This window comes from Hyperolius riggenbachi, chromosome 6 (genome assembly GCF_040937935.1).
Source record: "Hyperolius riggenbachi isolate aHypRig1 chromosome 6, aHypRig1.pri, whole genome shotgun sequence".
Lineage (NCBI taxonomy): Eukaryota > Metazoa > Chordata > Amphibia > Anura > Hyperoliidae > Hyperolius > Hyperolius riggenbachi.
The window spans coordinates 36,044,861-36,066,025 of record NC_090651.1 but is presented as its reverse complement, the minus strand read 5'-3'; the positions used below and the strand labels follow the sequence as shown (position 1 = coordinate 36,066,025).

General features: G+C 45.1%; 1 protein-coding gene across 1 annotated transcript in view; it reads left to right on the top strand.

Annotated features, from left to right (window-relative positions):
• The first annotated feature begins 5,479 nt into the window (after positions 1-5,479).
• PRKACB (protein kinase cAMP-activated catalytic subunit beta) overlaps positions 5,480-21,165 on the top strand; it is a 137,140-nt gene continuing 121,454 nt past the window's right edge. The window contains exon 1 of the mRNA XM_068239143.1: positions 5,480-5,631. Coding sequence (XP_068095244.1) covers positions 5,586-5,631 — 46 coding nt within the window. The 5' untranslated portion in view covers positions 5,480-5,585. The remainder of the gene's footprint in view (positions 5,632-21,165) is intronic.

Below are 21,165 nucleotides of genomic sequence, written 5' to 3'. Positions count from 1 at the left end.
GCCAAAAACAACTTAAATGGGAAAATTTAAACTGCAACCATTCTTACATTGTTAATGGCAGGGTTCCCAAACTTGACAAAGGTGGTTACTGGGTGACTGGGATTAATATTCAGAAAAGTGTGTGGAGCTGAAAAAGCCAATTATAATTCACCTGTTGATTTTCAAGGTGAAAATTTAAATTGCACAAGCCTCAAACTTGGTACAGTTGGTCATTGGGTGACTGGGGTTCAAATTCAGAAAAGGGGGCAGAGCCACAAACAGCCAATTAGATTTGATTTGTTTCATTTCACTGTGAAAATACAAATTATTGAAGCCAAGGACTCGAAAGCTCACAAACTGGGTGATTGAGTGACTGTGTGTCCAGGTTACAAAAAGTGGGCGGAGCCAAAACAAGTTTCACTGGGAAAATATAAACTGCAGCCATTCTTACACTGTCAATAGCAGGGTTCCCAAACTTTACCCTAAAGGGGCATACAGACATGCGACTAAAGTCGTTGGTAACGAACGACTAACGATCGTTTATAACGACGATCGTTACAAAATAACCGCTAACGATCGTTAAGGGTAACGATCAGCGACTGAAGTCGTTGCAAACTGGAAATCCGTCCTGGCGGATTTTTTGTAACGACGATCGTTAGCAAAAGTACGTGTGTATGCTGATCGTTACAAAAACGATCGTTCGTTAAGTACCGTACATGCGCAGACAGAGAGAGAGAGACAGAGAGATGTATATATATATATATATATATATATATAGATGTAGATAGATGTATAGAGATATATAGATATATGTTGACATAGATAGAGATATATCTATCTATATCTCTCTCTCCCTGTGTGTGTATATATATATATATATATATATATATATATATATATATATATATATATATATATATATATATATATATATATATATATATATATATATGTACGCAACTTCCTCTTTCCTACTGGCCATTAACAATGACGTTCGTTCCGGGTTCATTGATCTGAATAACGTTTAGCATACTAGATGCGCTGTATCATACCTTCGTCACTTCCGCATCGTTCGTTCGGAAACGATCTGATCGTTTCCCACTTTCAACACCTCTTTACTAACGACCTTTTCATTTCTCTCCTTAATTGATCGTTCGTCGTTGCTTACGAACGATCGTTATCGCATGTCTGTACGTAGCTAAATGGTCACTGGGTGACTGAGGTTAATATTCAGGGAAGTGGGTGGAGCCTATAATAGCCAATCAAAATTCACCTGTTGATTTCCAAGGGGAATATTTAAATCGCTGCCATTTTTACACTGTTAATAGCAGATGCCTAAGACCTGCTACAGTTGATATTGGGTGACTGAGGTTTAAATGCTGGAGAGGGGAGGAGCCACAAACAGCCAATCTGATTCAATTTCTATGGGAATATACAAATGATTGATGCCAAAGACCCCAAAGCTCACAAACTTGGTCATTGAGTGTTTGTGTGTAAGGGTTAGAAAAAGTGGGTGGAGCCAACACCAGCCAAATACATACCCAGGCAACGCCGGGTCATCAGCTAGTACATAATAATATCGTAGGACATTAGATTATGACTATGGTGGGATTAGATTGTGCACGAAATCTGCAGAAACTGCTGATGCTACAGTATTAGCATACCATTTAATAATCATGAGCATATGAATTGCAATAACCGTTACCATCGACAAATGAAATGCAGCAGAAAACGATTACTCCAACTCCGCAAACGGTAAATGAGGCAAACATTACCTTACGTGGCCACAGAGTCCCATGGCTGGGACACCCGGCGGCAAAAAGTGGGAAATAACCTGGGACACATTGCAGCCTGGGACAGGGGACCCTGAACCTGGGACATGTCCCAGATAAAACGGGACGTCTGGTCAAGGTACTTTAGGCCCCGTTCACACTGCACGCATTGCCGTCCGTGTTTGGGCAACACGTGCAGGAGGCAGAAACGCACATCAGAAGACGTGGACTTAACAAAACATGTGGCTGAACCATTCAGTATAGTGAATGGGATCAGCCACGCAACGCATGCAAATGCAGATGGCGTGCGTTCGTACGCTTTGCATTCCAATCGCACGGCCATCTGCGTTTGACAATTGGAACGGGGCCTAACAATAAAAATATGTATTATAATTCAAAACACACAGGTCCTTTCTACCCTGGTTCATTTCCCTTCATAATAACATTTTTTTTTAATTCTTTTATTTAGAAAAAAACAATGATATAAACAGCTGAAGGTACAATATATGACAAAAAAGTTTAAAGAGAGTCTGAAGCGAGAATAAATCTCGCTTCAGACCTCATAGTTAGCAGGGGCATGTGTGCCCCTGCTAAAACGCCGCTATCCCGCGGCTTAACGGGGGTCCCTTCACCCCCAAATCCCCTCCGTACATCACAGAATCTCTTCCGCATTGGGGCAGGGCTAACCTCCGCAGCCCTGCCTCCCACGCGTCTATCAGACGCGTACCTCCGCCTCTCCCCCGCCCCTCTCAGTCTTCCTTCACTGAGAGGGGCGGGGGAGAGGCGGCGATGCGCGTTAGCTCTGCCTCCAGGAAGAGCAAAATTTACGACCAATTTGGTCGTTGATTTTGCAGGGGGGGGTTTGAGGGTGAAGGGACCCCCGTTTAGCCGCGGGATAGCGGCGTTTTAGCAGGGGGCACACGTGCCCCTGATATGAGCTCTGAAGCAAGAATTATTCTCGCTTCAGTGTCTCTTTAATGTCCGTACAATGTAATGGCCAGATACAGCTTATTAAATGTTTAAAATCCCATGAAAAACATATTACAGGAAAATTAGATTATGAAAAGCATTTCAATGTATAAACTGAAAACTACAGAAGGTGTAACATATTTCTGTAAGAGGCGAGCTATTGATTGTTTACCTCTATATTTTCTTATGATTTTTTTCCTTAAAATAATAGCAATATAAACAACAACATATAACCGGGGGAGTCTCAGGGGTGTTATCAGAACGGATGTAGAATGCTCGTTAGTTATCACAGGGTGTTTGGCAACGTCAAGGGACTCGAGGAAAAGAGGAGCCAAGTATATAATATAGGATGTCCATCATTCAGCTTCTAGACTCTGTTTAAACTCCGAAGAGTATCTGTATATCAGCCAAATCCTCCAAATTTTTGTGAACTTTTCAGATCTACCTTGTATAGAGTACACATTGTTTTCCATATCATAGATTAAATCTAACTCCCAGACAATATCTGAAATGGACGGGATATTATTGGTTCCCCATCTCCTGAAAATCGGTGTTTTAGCTGCATTTAAGATGTGTCTTACCACGGACCCCTTATAAGACTTCATACGCCAATTATTGAGGTTAAGAAGATAGAACTGTGGTGGAAACAGGATATCTCTATTGGACATCTCTTTAAGAATAGTTTCAATCTTCTTCCAGAGCGCTTTAATATTGGGACAGTCCCATAGAATATGGAGCAAAGAGCCTTCAGAGGCCTCCAACATCTAGGATCCCTGTCTGGGAAGATGCTAGCCAGTTTTATGGGTATAGTACCAGCGTGCTAGAATTTTATAGTTAATTTCCTGGATACGTGTCGTCGAAGATGTCTTATGTGCATAAATGCACATAGACGTTTTTTGGGCAGTAGAGAAGGTGAATCCCAGATCTGATTCCCAGGCTGTGAAAAAGGGCAAAGAGTCCACATCTGGATTAGAGAGTAGGCCATAGATCAAGGAGAGGGTATTTTCAAGGGGTCCCCGGCTTGACACATATTCTCAAATTCAGTAGGGGAGCGTATTGAGGAGGGAGAAAGGTTTGCGGATTGAAGGAAATGTCTAATCTGTATTGATCCCCACCAGTCTAGATTGGGACTTTGAAATCTATTTTTCAGTTCGATCAGGGAGGCTTACTTATTTGAGTGAAACATATCTTGGGCTTTAGTAACTCCAGCATCCTTCCAGCTTTTCAGGTAGCCTGGATCACAACCGGGTAGGAAAGCCGGGTTGTCCCAGATAGGTATCAACGGGGTCGGCCATGGTGACTGTGGATCGTATCTTAGAGAAGACTCTCAGAGTGTTATTAACCAGATCTGAACAAGACCAATCTCCTTCCGGGGTAAATGACGACCAGGGCAGATTAATTAGGGGATACAGAGTCATGGTTTGCTCACGTCTAGCCCACTGTTTGGCATCTGTGTGTCTATGCCAGTCAACCAATCTGGTGAGAACTGCTGCATGATAGTAACTTTGTACATCAGGTAGTGCCAGGCCCCCTGCATGTTTAGGCCTAAAAAGGGCTCTATTCATAAAAAATGTTTGGCGAAAAAACTCCTGGAGGGAAAATACCGCAGCGGTATTTTAGACTTCTGGGTGGTAATTCATAAAAATCTTGCCAGCTGCGATGCAAGAGCGGAGATCTCCCGCTGAAAGCTGGCGGTAAGCTGTCGGAAGGCATGCGGAAACACTTCAGCCGGCAGAGTCCCTCCGTGCACTGCTCTCTCTGGGAGGTCTGTCCCATTCACTTGTATGTAATCCGCAAAATCAGAGGAAGCGGTATTTCCCGTACACATACCGCTTCCTCTAAACTTTATGAATGGCCATTTTGTTACTTTTATCTAGATAAATCTAGAAAAACACTGGAGAAGGCGGAAATTTCTCGCTCTGCTGGGGGATTGTAGATTTTCATGCGGGAACAGCTTTTATGAATCCCCACTTGGATAAATGGTCGGGAAAGTCCGCTGTTTTGAGCGGAAAACTTGCGGGAAAGTTTTATGAATAGAGCCCATAGAGTCTTACTTTGTATGCGAGGGGGTTTACTTTTCCAGATGTACCTATTAAAGCCTTCATATTAACATTTGAAAATAAATATATGAATTTAAAGGTTGGGAATAGTTTAACACATTTTTCAGTAGAAAAATATATTTACATAGATTTTTTCAAGAGGGATAAATGAGGAGATGGACGGGGACAATTGGGAGCTATGCTTTCCAGGTATGCCACAGTATGGAGGTTGCATACCTTTCAACTCCTCAGAAGAGAAAGAGGGACACTTAGGCCACACCCCTGATCACGCCCCATCACACCTCTAGTCACTTATACCATAAAGAGTTCATAAGAAAAATAAGTGGTTTTAGAATTCAAACCACACTGGTCCTTTCTATCCTGGTTCATTTTACTTCATATTAACATTTTAAAATTAGTAATATATCAATTTAAAGGATGGTAATAAAGTTTAAAATCAAACACATTTTTAGTAGAGAAATATATATATTTACATAGAAAGACAAAGTCCTGAAAGAGGGACACATGAGGAAAGAGGGACAGTTGGGAGCTATGAGGTTGGATACAGTGAACTGTGCCAGGGAGGCCAGATGCTGAAGGACAGGGAGCTGTGCTGTGTGGACGCCGGGCCTGCATACGAGGCATGGATGGAGGTCGAGTACGCCGAGTGACAGGGGGAGGGGTGGCGCCCAGCGTCTCCCGTAACAACGCTCCGCCCCGTGTCCGTCCAGTCGGGACGTCACTTCCGGCGGAGCTCCTGGACGTGCGGTGGAGGCGGCGGCGGAGTAGAGACGGATAGAGCGGCCCCCCCTAGCACTCCCCCGCCATGGGCAACGCCGCCACCGCCAAGAAAGGGAACGAGATAGAGAGCGGTGAGTGCCGGGCGGGCGACACCGGGGATGCACCGACACCACAGGCCTCACTGACAGCCAATCACAGGCCTGCTACCTGGGAGAGCCAATCACAGGCCTGCTACTCAGGCAGCCAATCACATGCCTGCTCCCTGGGAGCCCTGGGCCGTTACTAAGGGCAACCAGTCCGGCCTCCCATGGTCCATAGCAGGGGAGTAGCTGTCTTCCATAGCAACCCATCAGATGTCATGGGGTTGCTCTGAGCAACAGCTTCACTTTCCCTGATGGTATTTAATCAGCCACAAAGCTGGCCTGACTGGTGCCCACTAATGACACAATCTTGGTTGCACAAAGTAATGCACAGTTACTTAAAGAGGAACTGTAACATGAAAAGATCCCCTGGGGGGTACTCACCTCGGGTGGGGGAAGCCTCCGGATCCTAATGAGGCTTCCCACGCCGTCCTCCATCCGTCAGGGGTCTCGCTGCAGCCCTCCGTGGAGTCCGGGCAGTGGTGACGTCAATATTTACCTTCCTGGCTCCTGCGCAGGCGCTCTGACGGCTGTCGGCTCCGAACTACACGGAAATACCCGATCGCCGTCGGGTCTGCTCTACTGCGCAGGCGCAAGTTTCCTGCGCAGTAGAGCGGACCCGAATGAGATCGGGTATTTCCGTGTAGTTCGGAACGGAAAGCCGCCACAGCGCCCCCGCTGGAGCCAGCAAAGGTAAATATTGAACTGACAGTCGGCACAGTCGCCGGCTGTTCGGAGGGCTGCAGCGAGACCCCCGTGGGACAGAGGACGGCGTGGGAAGCCTCATTAGGATCCGGAGGCTTCCCCCACCCGAGGTGAGTACCCCCCAGGGGATCTTTTTAATGTTACAGAGTCTCTTTAAAGGAATCATCAGGGTTAAAGTAAAAATCAGCTTTACTCACCTGGTGCTTTCTCCAGCCCCTTGCAGCCGACTGTCCCACGATGACGGCTGCACTATCCATTGCTGTCCCGGGCTCCCTGCATTGTGCAGAGGCCACCTCGAAGTCATCCTTACTGCGCCTGCGTGAAGCGCTGCTGTCAATCAAGGCCACATACGCTGTTTACTGTGCAGACGGAGTAAGCTGCGGACAACATGGCCTTGATTGACATAGGCGCTTCAAGCAGGCGCAGTAAGGACGACCTCGAGGTTGGCCTCTGCACCGCGTGGGGAGCCTGGGACGGCGGCGGAGAGCTGAGCGGTCAGTGTGGGACAGTTTGCTGCAAGGGGCTGGAGAAAACCCCAGGTGAGTAAAGCTGATTTTAGCTTTTTTCCCTTTAACCGGGGTGTCTTCTAGCCCCTTAAGTCCTCCTGTTCCCTCACCATGCTTTCCCGTTTCGCTGTTCCACTCCGTAACACTTCTACGAGGAACTACCAAAAGTATCCATGCACAGTATATGTACTCAGTTTACCTTTCCACTACGTGGTTTTGATAAGATTGTACAATCGAGATTGTATCGTTAGTGTGCACCTTTTACACAGCAGAGCATGGAGTGGTGTCACCAAAGTGCTGCAAGGATTGTTGTGATCCATAAAGCTACCCTTTAGCTAAGGTTTGGTTCTGCAGGCACGATTCAGCAACCAAGGTATATCTGTATTCCCAATGTGAAGAATGGATTGCTTATCCTAGGAAAACGAGTACATTTGAAATCGGCGCCGGTAGACTTGGGCGCAGAATACAGCCGGTATATGGCTGATTCTGCTTCTGCACAAGTCCGGGCCGTTTAATTTACTATTCCCACTCCAGGCCGCCATCGATAGTGGGGTAATGAAATAATTCGGCTTCCAGCGATTGCTGGAGGCCGAATTATTGTGTTTTTTAAGCAACCTCGGCTCCGTCTCTCACCTGGGCTTCTTCCAGCCCCTAGCAGTCTGTCCCAGGCTGAAGTTCCACAGTGCTCTAGGCTGCCGCCATCCCGCGTGGCTAGGTCGTGGTCTTCTGTGCATGCCTGGGTGGGCCAGCCTCCTCTCGGGATCATGCTCCTGTGGCTGGCAGTGCTCTGCTCTTGTGCAGTTCAAGTCTTTGTGAACTGCACAAGCGCAGAAGACCGTGACCCTGCCACAGGTCGCAATCTTACGACGGGGACAGCAGCACCCTTGAGCACGGCGGAACCTCAGTCTAGGACAGACTGCTAGGGGCTGGAAGAAGCCCCAGGTGAGTTACGGCTGGTTCACACTAGGGGCGGTTTTGGCCTTTTTTTTCAAGCGCAGCAGGCGATTTTTTTTTTTTATATTTTTTTTATCGGCCACAAAATGCTTGTGCAATGAATCTCTGAGAAGGTTCATATCGGCGTGGTTCGTGCGCTGTGCGTTTAACAAAGCGGTGCCTGTACTATTTTTGGGGCGTTTTTACTATAATGGAAGGTATAGGAAGAGCGATAAACGCTCACAAAAACGATTGCGTTCCTTTTTGAGAATTCATTGTATTTTTTTTTTTTTTCCGGGTCAAAGAGTTCACTTCCTGACTTGCGTCAGGGAAGTGAATTACAAAACCGCTCTGGAAAAGCGCTTTTACCAGAAACACAGCGTGCAGTGGAGCACCAGGAGGGGGGAAAAAAAAGCACACAAATGCAAAACACTTGCGGTTTTTATTTTAGGTGTGAATGAGGCCTAAAGCTTTTATCTCCCTTTTTTTTTTTTAACCTCATTGTAAGGTGCATACACACATCCAATTTTCATTGGCCAGTCATTGACCAATTTTACCACCTCCATTTAGTATGAGTGCCGACAGACTTTGGATACTATGAACAGACTTGAGCGGCCAAGCTCTCCTACTACAGGGAAATGGTAGAATTGGCTAGTCATTGACCAATCAAAATTGGATGCATGTGCCAGCCTTTAAGTTAGACTGCATTTACCATATGCTTGTTTCAGGTATGTGATTCAGACACCAATGGTGCATGAAAGATCAGCAGGTAACTGGTATTGTTTAAAAGGAAATAAATATGGCAGTCTCCATATCCCTTTCACTTCAGGTGTCCTTTAACATACTACCCATACTATCGGAGCGTATGTAGGCTGGTGGGAGTTAAAAATAGACTCTCCTTGCAGCCTATAAGGTGTACCACCAGTTTATTAGCTGTGGCTATATTGCTGGGTTTCCCCAGTGCATTATAGAGTTCACTGCAGAGTTGCAGTTATGAGAACCTCGTGTCCACTGACAACCAGCCAGTTAAACAGCTGAATTTCACAAGCAAGATTACAGCAGAATTGGGCACTTTACTGTTATCTTGTCTCATATGACTACACACTTCAGATATTCGTTGGTACAAACAGTTTTTAGTAATTGAGCTGAAGCTACCACCCATATCGATCTTACCGATTGTCTTGGCCCACAATTAAGCTCTGTATGGGGAGGGCAGGTCCAGCTGCTGTTTGTGTAACGAGACAGTGGGAGTGGAGTTTTGCAACTTCCGTACTTCACATGCAATCATTTTCCTTCACAGTTGACCTGTCAGATCAACAAAGTTTATACACAACTGTGCAGTTTGACTGGCCACATATTTTACATGAATGGTTTTGGTTGCTTCTTGTGTAGCTGTTGGTAGATTTTGTAAATGTGAAATAGGAACAGACGCATCTTTAAAGGGACACCTAAGCCAGAAAAAGAAAGTTTTACTCACCTGGGGCTTCTACCAGCCCCCTGCAGCAGTCCTGCACCCTCGCAGCCACTCACTAATCCTCTGGTCCCCCGCTGCCAGCTAGTTTCATTTTTGCCGACAGGCCTGTCAGGACTGGCCACGCGTAGCTTTTTCCGCATTCCCGACTGTAATTAGCGCTATTGCGGGCAGCAACGCGTACGTATTTTTGTACGCGTTGCTGCCCGCAATAGCGCTAATTACAGTCGGGAATGCGGAGAAAGCTACGCGTGGCCAGTCCTGACAGGCCTGTCGGCAAAAACGAAACTAGCTGGCAGCGGGGGACCAGAGGATTAGTGAGTGGCTGTGAGGGCACAGGACTGCTGCAGGGGGCTGGTAGAAGCCCCAGGTGAGTAAAACTCATTTTTTTTTCTGACTTAAGGTTCACTTTAATAAGTGGTTCTGGTCATTCTTTGGTGCATTGAGTAACAGTAAGGGCTGGAACCCACTAGATCATTCTGGGAGCATTTGCGCTTCAGTGTAAAGTATTGAAGAGCTGTCAAATCGCTGATGAATCGCTACACATAGCGATTTGTGTGCGTTTTTAAATTACTGCAAACTGTAAAAAAAAATTATATTAAATTGAAAGGACTAATCAGAATTAAAATTGCAAATAGTTATCAATCACTGGCAAAAACTTACACTTTTTAAAATCGCTATCAAAATTGCCAGAAAATTGCTTATGAAATCGATTACAAAACGCTACTTAACAAAGCTAGCGATAGTGCTAGAGATTTGCAGTGGGTTCCAGGCCTAAGGGACATACATGAATTAAAGGATACCACAACTGACATGTGGCATAATGAGATAGACATGGGTATGTACAGTGCCTAGCACACAAATAACTATGCTGTGTTCCTTTTTTCTTTCTCTGCCTGAAAGAGGTAAATATCAGGTATGTAAGTGGCTGACTCAGTCCTGACTCAGACAGGAAGTGACTACAGTGTGACCCTCACTGATAAGAATTTCCCCCTTTTTTATCTCTTTCTTGCTCTCAGAAGCCATTTTCTTCTAGGAAAGTGTTTTATAGTTGGAATTTCTTATCAGTGAAGGTCACACTGTAGTCACTTCCTGTCTGAGTCAGGACTGAGTCAGCCACTTACATACCTGATATTTACCTCTTTCAGGCAGAGAAAGAAAAAAAGGAACACAGCCTAGTTATTTGTGTGCTAGGCACTGTACATACTCATGTCTATCTCATTATGCCACATGTCAGTTGTGGTATCCTTTAAGCAGTGTTCCACAACCCTGTCCTCAACGCCCACCAACACTGCATGTTTTGTATCTATCCACAGAGGTAGTTAATCAGCTCTGCTGAGACACTAATGACCCTACCTGTGGAGGTTTGTGGTTTTCTGCAAAACCTGTACTGTTGATGAGCTTTGAAGACAGGGTTGGGGAACTCTGAATTAAAGAGAATCTGTAACAAAAAACAGCAGCCCCTGGGTATACTTGCCTCAGGACGGGAAGCCTCTAGATCCTAATGAGGCTTTCTCCGTCCTCTTCACCCCCCCCCCCCCCCCCCCCCCCGGGATCCAGTGCTGGCAGCCCCTGAAAATGTTGTCTGTCGCGCAGTAGTGCTTGCAATATTTACCTTCCCGGCTCCAGCGCAGGTGAGGTTGCGGCTTTCCCATGGGTTTCAGCGGAAATAGCCGAGCCTGATCGGGTCCACTCTATTGTGCAGGTGCGAGTTGCCTGCGCAGTAGAGTGCCGGAGTGGAAACTTGTACTGCAGCTGCGCAGGAGTGAGGCGCGGTAAATATTGCCATGCGCTGAAGCCCCTACTGCGTCTGTGCTACTCGTGGGGAAGTTTTTTGGGGGCTGCCAGCGCTGGATCCCGGAGGGTGCGGAGGATGGGGGAAGCCTATTTAGGGTCCAGAGGCTTCCCCTTCCTGAGGTAAGTACCCCATAGGGATGCTTTTTTTTTTTTTTCCTTACAGATTCTTTTTAAACAGTCTATAGTTTACCTGAAGTGGCGTGATGTGATAAACATATGAACATACTTATCCTATTTAGAACTTGCCTGTGTTCCCTTTTTGTTTTTTCATTGCAAAGCTGTACTTTAGCGACTGCAGTGGAAGCTAACCTGAAGACTAAGTAGAGGTCATTAAACCTCTGTGTGGCTGTGTAAACACTTAGGGCCAATTTCCACTACACGCAGATTGGATGCAGAAAAACTGACTCCAATGAATGTCTATGGGCCTGTTACCACTAAACGCGATTTTTGTGATGCACATTTTCCTATAGGCATTAATTGGAGTCAGTTTTTCTGCATCCAATCTGCGTGTAGTGGAAACAGGCCCTTATGGTAGCAGGATAGTGAAGAAAAGTTCAAAAGGTCATCATCTGGTCTCCCTTGAAAGATCTGCAGAGTTTCTTTAAATCTGTGTGTTTAGTGTGTTTAAGGTCATTGTCATCAGGTGGCATATAAGGACAATCTCACATGTTCAGAATTGTTTGTTTATGCCTCTCTGTGAGATTTAGGTCTGTGTGGCGTCAGTGTTGGCCTTGGGTCATGAATACCAACATAGAAATATTTAAACATCATTGTCGCTAATAGTTCTGTGGATACTGGGTTTAATGTTGTGGCTGATTAGTGTGTTCTATATAATTTTGTACTTAATTTATACTAAAGTGTACTTGCCTGGCTGTCATGCTAGTCCTTTGCTTCTAATACTTTCTAAATCACAGAATAGGAGTTATGTGCAAATTACATGTTTTGACTACACTGACCATATGCGTTGCTCTACTGCTGGAAGATGAACACTATGGCAAGGTAGCTGATGTTGTCCAAAAGAGAATAAAGATGACAATCTCTATCTTTCTATTACTGTTATGTAAGGAGGCTTTTCGGAACCAGAAAGAAACAATCCTTATGCATGTTGGATTAGTTTGGCTCTCTTTTCAATTAACAAGCTGACACATTATTGCATTCCAGCGGTTCTGGAGGGGTGGCTAGCTTACAGGGACAACAAAGGATGATTTGCATATTCAGCAGTGATTCATTGTGGGTCCCTTTTTTAATCTCACTACAGCCTGAATTATCGCAAATACCTTCTGTTCTAGGAAGGATAATTTCTGCTTTACACAGCATTTATTAAGGAGCTTTTTGATTCCTCTCAGCCCCCTTACACACTCCTAGGAGTTCTGCTTCACCAGGAGCTTGCTGAGCAATCTGCAGCTACTGTACTGTCTAACCCACCATTATGGCTGTGTCTGCAAAACTTTTTTTTTTATGTATCGGTTTGTTTATAATGCTGTGTTTGGACGTCTAACCTGTGTTAAGGGACCCATACACCTAACGATTTTCCTGCCGATATACAGCAGATGAAATGAATCATTTCCGTCGATTCCCGTCCGTGTGGAAGATTTTGCTCGATCGCCGGCGGATTGGGAGTGCGTCAATAGCGGCTTTCGAATGACCGACGCTAGCTGCAATACATTGCCTGATCCGGCCGGCGCGAGCTCCCGCTCTACTCTTCTCCGCGCTGGGCTCCCGCTCTACTCTTCTCGCCGGTGGATTAGGAGTGCGTCAATAGCGGCGTTCGAATGACCGACGCTAGCTGCAATACATTGCCTGATCCGGCTGGCGCGAGCTCCCGCTCTACTCTTCTCCGCGCTGGGCTCTGAGTCCGGCTGGCTTCACTGAACTTCCTGTCCCGGCAGGAAGTTTAACCAGTAGAGCGCCCTCTACTGTTTAAACTTCCCCCAGACAGGAAGTTCAGTGAAGCTGGAGCGGAGCACGGAGAAGAGGAGAGCGGAGACTCGTGCCGGCCGGATCAGGTAGTGTATGCAGGGGGGGCAGCGGCTGCTTCACAGAGTGTGATCGGTTTCAGGCTGAAATCGATTCACAATCTGTTTGCAGTAAAGGCAGCCATACGATCCCTCTCTGATCAGATTCGATCAGAGAGGGATCTATCTGTTGGTTGATCTGATGGCAAATTGACCAGTGTATGGCCACCTTTACTGTGTTATGTATGTGACTTTATACTGTGCAGCAGAGTATAGAGCATCCGACGTGTCCTCGCCAGGAGAGGGGGGGATCGTGTTCACACGGAACTGTCAGATGTCTGAGTTTATCAGCGGCAGAGGTTTATGTGAGGCTCGAAGACTTCACACACAAACTCCACGCAACCTGTACCTTTCTCATATATTCACTTCATTTAAAGAAGAGCTGTCAGCCATATTATCTCTCAGGAAAAAAAAAACACATAAGTAGTAATACTTGCTCTGCTTCCATAACAGATGTATTGCACTGTCCAAGTTTTTGATTTTAGTGATTTTTCTACAATAAAACAAGAGACATTCCTTCTTAGCATTTCCCATTTTAACTGTGGCTATTTTGAAGCCAATCCTGATGTCATTTCCTCCCTTACTCTCCTCTGCTTGATTTCCCGTCGCTATAGAAAGTGCATTGTCTCAGCATGAGAAATATTGGCCAATCAGGGAGGAACAGAGGCGTGGAAGGGGAAAACAGGAGGGAAAGAGGCTTCAGCCAATCAGGCTGCATTAGTTAAGTCTGAGGGGAAGTAGAGAAGGAAAAAAGGACAACCCAGCATGCCCTGCAACTTCCTTTGTGTGTACCAAATAAGTCAGGTAAACTGGGGAATGATCATTTATCAACAGGAAAAGTAATAGTGATTTTAACTTTGGGATTGCCTGGTTAGCATACTTATTACTTGTTTACCAAATAAAAATAAAGAATTGATTTTTTATTTTATGCCCGACAGTTACACTTTAAAGTAAACCTGAGATGGGCGTTGTGGGGTTATTTATACTTACCTGGGGCAGTAGTACCGTGCAGGCACAGAACATTACCTGACACGGGAGCGCAGCAGGCCGCGCATGCACATAAGTGCACGACTGGCCGGATTACTGGGGCGATTTCCTAGAACAGTGATGGCTAACCTTGGCAAGTCAGCTGTGACAAAACTACAAATCCCATCATGCCTCTGCCGCCCCGAGTTATGCTTAGAGCTGTCAGAGTATTGTAATGCTTCATGGGACTTGTCACTGTCCTAGAGTATGGAGCAGTTGGAGAGGACGGCAGGAGAGCCCACACACCTAATGGCGCTGGAGTAAGCCCCAGGTAAGTATAAATAACCCCCAACGCCCATCTCAGTTACACTTTAACAACCTAACGACCGCATCATGCCAATGGGCGTGACCGCGGCGGCAGCCCCAGGACCGCCTAACACCAATTGGTGTCAAGTCCTTGAGCTGCAGTTTAGCAGGGAACGCGTGCGCCCATGCGCAATTGTTCCCTGACGATTCACGGAGCTCCGGTCCGTGATCAGCCTTCTAGCTGTGATCGTGGCTAGCAGGCCGTTAGTAAACAAAAGGGAAAGAAATCCCCTTTGTTTAAATCCGTTCAGCTCTGCTATCTAGTGCAGCTCTGTACAAGGGACACTCGGCTATCCCTCAGGGCTGGAACCCACAGGAACGCTTTTGGCAGCGTTTTGGCAGCACTGCGATACGCTAGCAGTTTGCCAAAACGCTGGGCTAATGTTAATGGATGGGGCAACTTCCACAGGAGCGTTTGCGTTTCTGGCTGCTGTTTGGGCTGCTGTTTTTGGTTACAGATTCTCTTTAATTCAGAGTTCCCCAACCCTGTCTTCAAAGCCCACCAACACAGTACAGGTTTTGCAGAAAACCACAAACCTACACAGGTGGGGTCATTAGTGTCTCAGCAGAGCTGATTAACTACCTCTGTGGATAGATACAAAACATGCAGTGTTGGGGGGCGTTGAGGACAGGGTTGTGGAACACTGCTAAATTCATGCATGTCCCTTAGGCCTGGAACCCACTACAAATCTCTAGCACTATCGCTAGCTTTGTTAAGTAGCGTTTTGTAAGCGATTTCATAAGCAATTTTCTGGCAATTTTGATAGCGATTTTGCAAAGTGTAAGTTTTTGCCAGTGATTGATAACTATTTGCGATTTTAATTCTGATTAGTCCTTTCAATGTATTATAATTTTTTTTACAGTTTGCAGTAATTTAAAAATGCACACAAATCGCTATGTGTAGCGATTCATCAGCGATTTGACAGCTCTTCAATACTTTACACTGAAGCGCAAATGCTCCCAGAATGCTCTAGTGGGTTCCAGCCCTTAGGGCTGGAACCCACAAGAGCGTTTTTTTGAGCATTTTGGCAGCGCTGCGATACGCTAGCGTTTTGCCAAAACGCTCAGCTGATGTTAATGGATGGGGCAACTTCCACAGGAGCGTTTGCGTTTCCCAGAAACGCAAACGCAGGACGTGCAGCATTTTGGGAGCGTTAGCGCTTCAATGTAAAGTATTGAAACGCTAGCAGAAACGCTCAGCAAAACCTAAACTGAGCGGTTTTGCTAGCGTTTTGTGGTTCAGCACACTGTAACAAAATGAAAAATAATTCACAGGACCAATCAGGATAAAAACGCAAAACGCTAGGCACCCGCTGGGGAAAAAAATACAATGTTGCAAAACACGACCAAAAACGCGCATGAATCCGCTTGCAAACCGCTCAGACAAAACGCTAGCGGTTGCGTTTTGCGGTTTTCAGTGGGTTCCAGGCCTCAGAGTGTCAGGGGATCGAAGCACTCTAATAGGCTGATGCCTGTGAGAGGAGGAGAAGAGGACGGATCGCCATCCTATTCAATTCAGGACAGGGTGGGAAGGAGAGGGAGGGAGGAAAACTCAGGCACTGTAAAGGTGGCCATACACTTGTTAGATTAGCAGAAGATAGATCATCAGTAGATTTTCTGATTTATCTAATGTGTTTAGGAACATTTTTTACTAGGAACAGATTTCCAATAGATTTCAGTATGAAATGTATTGAAAATCGATCTGATGGCATTTTGTTGCCATCAGATTTCCATTAGGTCCAATGCAAATTGATGAGCCATCTCCAGAGAGTAGCCAAATTTTTCCAACTTGTCAGATCGATTGAAATCGACTGCAAATCGATCGATTGGTCAATCGATTTGCGATCAATCGATATCGATCAGCCAAAAATCGGCTGAATGTATGGGCCCCTAAAGCCTGATAAAAAAAAAAAAAGAAAAAACAACAAAGGATCGCAGGAGCGATCAGACACCTCCAAAAGAAAATAAAAGGAGGTAAGATTCATTTGTGTGCTTAGTAGTAGGGCTGTGCAGCCGCACACTCTACCTGTTGGGGACCCAAGTGTATTACGACAGATTATGGCAGCGCTGTGAAGAAATTGCGCACTCTGTGTTCTGTGACACCAAGCAGTCTGATCTGAGCTCATGGTGTCACAGGAACAGGAAGTGGGTGCCTGCCACAACAATGCAATAGAAGTACAGCTGTTTTCCCAATCTGCCATAAACGCTCTCTTCAGGAGCATGTATATGTCTGGTAAATCTATACCAGCCAATACTTTCTACCCAGGGCCGTAACCGCTGTATGTAAAAGGGCCCATAGGAAATGATTAGTTTGTTTGCTGCAGTACAAAGCAGGTTAGCAGACTGTGTGAACTGGCCTTTAAGCTGATGGCCACTTAATAAATACAGTAGAATCTCTCGTTCTGGTAAACTCTGAAAATGATAAACACCTGGCTGTATTAAATGCAGTCCCCAGGTCCCATTCATGCACCTGTATGAATATACAATGTATGACACATTCTGATATGATAAACTTCTGATATAGTAAACTAGTTGGCCAGGTCCCTTGAAGTTACGCTTTAACTATAAAGCGATTCCACTGTAAGGGCCCGTTTCCACTAGCGCGAATTCGCATACATTTTCTGCATACAGATTTGCATAACCAATACAAGTCAATGGACCGGTTTCCACTACCAAAAAAATCTGTGCGCTGGGCTGTGCAGAAAAAAATCTGCACAGCAGAGCCATCAGAATTCACACACCGCAAGGCTAGTGTGCAATTCGCATGTCATTAATATGAATTTTCCATCGCGTATGTTTTTGCGTAAAATGAATGTAAAAGCACACAGGCACTGACTTGGTTAAAATTGCATACTTAAGAAAATATGCAAAAACGTGTGCGGTTTTGCGTTTAAAGTCTGCATACAAACTCGTACGAATTCGCATCGCATTCTAATTCGTTTATGCATTTTCCGCAACAGAATCGCACCGCACTAGTGGAAACAGCCTAAAACTAAAAAGTGCCATTACTTCAGAAAAAATAATGCTACTATCTGTATAAATAGGCCCTGTACAGCAGGGCTGTGGAGTCGGTCCAAAAATCCACCGACTCCGACTCCTCAGTTTAGGATTCCACCGACTCCGACTCCACGACTCCGACTCCTCTAATTTGCATATTACAATTTTGTTGATTAAAAGTATGTAACATGAAATTCGTCTCTTAACTGCCAACGCTTAGGAATTTTACAAGACAACTGAAGTGAGAAGGATATGTAGACTACTATATTTATTCCCTTTAGACTAAAACTAGTCCTTGGTAAGAGTACTTGTAAAAGGTACAAACCGGAACAAAGAACATCTATCAGGCCCTAGGCAATGTAAGTGTGGGTACATGTAAGAATGATGTGCAGGTACTCTGCAGGGGAATGAGGAGATTCTTCCTCTATTACACATTCTTCATGCACAATCTGAACAAGGTTTATGGGTGACAGACAACACCTCTGTGTTGAATGTGCACAGCATTCTCAGTGGATTCCCTGCAGCTCTGTGGGGAGTGCATATGTAGAGTATAGTACTACTGTGTAACAAAGTAAACCTGAGACAGATGAAATTAAAGTTTTATACATACCTGGAGCTTCCTCCAGCCGCCTTCAGGATAATCAGTCCCTCGTTGTCCTCCTCCACCACCTGGATCTTCTGCTATGAGTCCAGGTACTTGAGCCAGTCGGGGGTAGTGCGCATGCACACACTCCGCCGCCAGGAGCATACTACACCTGTGCAGCACTATTGCGCAGGTACAGAATGTTCCTGGCTGTGGGAGCGGCATGCGGCCGGACAGCGCTGACTGGCTGAATTACCAGGACTCATAGCAGAAGATCCGGGTGGTGGAGGACAGTGAGGGACTGATTAGCCTGAAGGGGGCTGGAGGAAGCCCCAGGTATGTATAAAACTTTACTTTTCATCCGTCTCAGTTACCCTTTAATTTGTAGTCACCAAACCAAATTTTAATAACATATCAAATTATTTGATTTCATCAGCAAAGGGAGTGCATACATTTGCATAAATCAGCATCAATGCAGAATTATTTCCATCTCATTGACCATCTCTATTAGTGACACAGCTACACATCAGGCTTTATATTTACAGCATAGATGTTATTTAGTATATATAAGAGATTCCTGTGTACACATCATATATACAGTCACAATCAGATATGTATATCTGACTTTAAAAATACGGGGACTGCTTTATTGAAGCAGCACAAGTAACTAATTTTGATTGGTTTATTTCATTTTTGTGGACTAAGCACAGCTATTACTGTATATATACTGTATATATACATTATTTTTAATGACTATTATCTGAGAAATAGAACATTTTATCATATTTTCTATTTTAATTACAGTTACAAATTCATTAGGAGTCGGAGTCGGTGCATTTTTTCCCGACTCCGACTCCAGGCACCCAAAATTGCCCGACTCCGACTCCACAGCCCTGCTGTACAGTCACACCAAACAATCACGTTTCAGGCTACAGAAGTCTCCAGCAGTGACAGTTTATACATGTGCCAGCATCCTATTCTGCATAGTGCATTAGTGCTGATGATCTGGTTTGTGCTGTCTTGTATATATTGACTAACGCTATCCAGACGGCACTGTCTGCACTGAGCTCCTGCACTGAGCAGCTATGTGGACAGGCTGTTGGTATTTGGCATAGCAGAGCGGCTCTCATGTCTAGCATTGCACTTCTGTTATTTTCCTTGTTGGAGACTTAATGATTTTGGCAGTGTATTTGGGCATCTCTCTCACTTGTCTATGCAGACTGGGATTCAGGAAGCTTATTGCATCCCTAAGGGCTCAGACACAGTGCTTTTCGGCCATCAGAGCTTTCTGAGAGCTTTTTAAAAAACGCTCCCATTGACTTGCATTAAAATCGTGGTAAAATCGCAATCGCACGATTTTAATGAAAGTCAAAGGGGGAGCGTTTTTTAAAAAGCTCTCAGAAAGCTCTGATGGCCAAAAAGCACTCAGAAAAGTACTGTCTGTGCTCTCAGTGCCGCAAATAATGGTTTACATCTAAAGGTGCGTACACACATCAGATAAAAATGAAAGATCACAGACCAATTTTACCCCCTTTTATGTAGTATGAGAGCCATACTCTACACAGTCTATTCTATGGAGCTGAACTCCCCATCAGATAGAAATCTTTGCAAGATGCTGCACACAAAGATGCTGTACACACGCAACAGATCAGTATCTGCAAAAGATCCGTTCCTGCAAAATGCATTCAAAGTCTATGATATCTGCAGATCTCGTACACACCTTGTTTAACGGACAATTATCTGTAGATCAGATCCACCAGGTTGGATCTTCAGATCGGCAGATAATTGTCTGATCTGCCGATGACTGTCCATTAAACAAGGTGTGTATGAGGATCTGCAGATATCATAGACTATGAATGCATTTTGCAGGAATGGATCTTTTGCAGATACTGATCTGTTGCATGTGTACAGCATCTGTGTGTGCAGCATCTTGCAAAGATTTCTATCTGATGTGGAGTTCAGCTCCATAGAATAGACTGTGGAGGTATGGCTCTCATACTACTTGAAAGGGGGTAAAATTGGTCTGTGATCTTTCATTTTTATCTGACGTGTGTACGCACCTTAAAGCCTCATACACCCGCTAGACCAGTGATGGCTAACCTTGGCACTCCAGCTGTGATAAAACTACAAATCCCTTCATGCCTCTGCCTCCCCGAGTTATGCTTAGAGCTGTCTGAGTATTGCAATGCCTCATGGGACTTGTAGTTCCACCACAGCTAGAGTGCCAAGGTTAGCCATCACTGCACTAGACTGTGCTCATCTGAGGTGGCTGGTCAGGTCTGTCTCCACCCAGAATCTAGTGCGTACAGTAGAGATGATCACCGATATGCAAATTGTTCCGAGTTGTTGAAAAGTTTTATGCAAATCTATGCAGCTGAAAATGGACCAATCAATGTAAACCTGGATTTAAACTGATTGGTCCATTTTCAAACTGCATATACTTGCATAATTTCGGAACAATTTGCATCTCATTGATCATCCCTAGTGTACAGGTGTCCCCTGAGGTCTGCTGGGGGCTCTTAAAGAGAACCTGAGTCAAAGCACGGGTTCAGAATTAGTATTTACCCCTCAGAAAGGGAAGTTTCAGGATCCTCTTGAGGCTTCCCTCGGTTGTCCCGCAGTGCCCCTTATACTGTGCGCGGACCCTCTCCTCGTCCGGCCCGCGCACAGGATAAGGGGTGGGGGGGCACGCTCAGCGATGGGGGACAGCGGACCACCGAGGGAAGCCTCAATAGGATCCTGAGGCTTACCTCTCTTTAGGTACATATCTGATGTTGTGTACACTTTAAAGAGAAACTGTAGTAAAAATAACATAATGAAGTGCTTAATAGGTAGTGCTTATAACGTAATGAAGTGCTTATTTTTTTTACAATGTTAATTTATAGATTATTTAGTCAGTGTTGGCTCATTGTTAAATCTTTACTCTCCCTTATTTACATTCTGAAGTTAACTACAAGCGGCAACATCTTTAGTACTGGCAGGTGATCTCTGCCTTATTTACTTGATTCTCGCAGCTAAAGACTGCCAAGGATCAAATATAAAACTAATGCACTGATGGCAGGTGTCATGTCACCATTCCACCTTGCTGGGGTTTAATTGATTCATTTTAGAGCTGCTTAAAGAGAATCTGTAACGTTAAAACGTCCCCTGGGGGGTACTCACCTCGGATGGGGGAAGCCTCAGGAT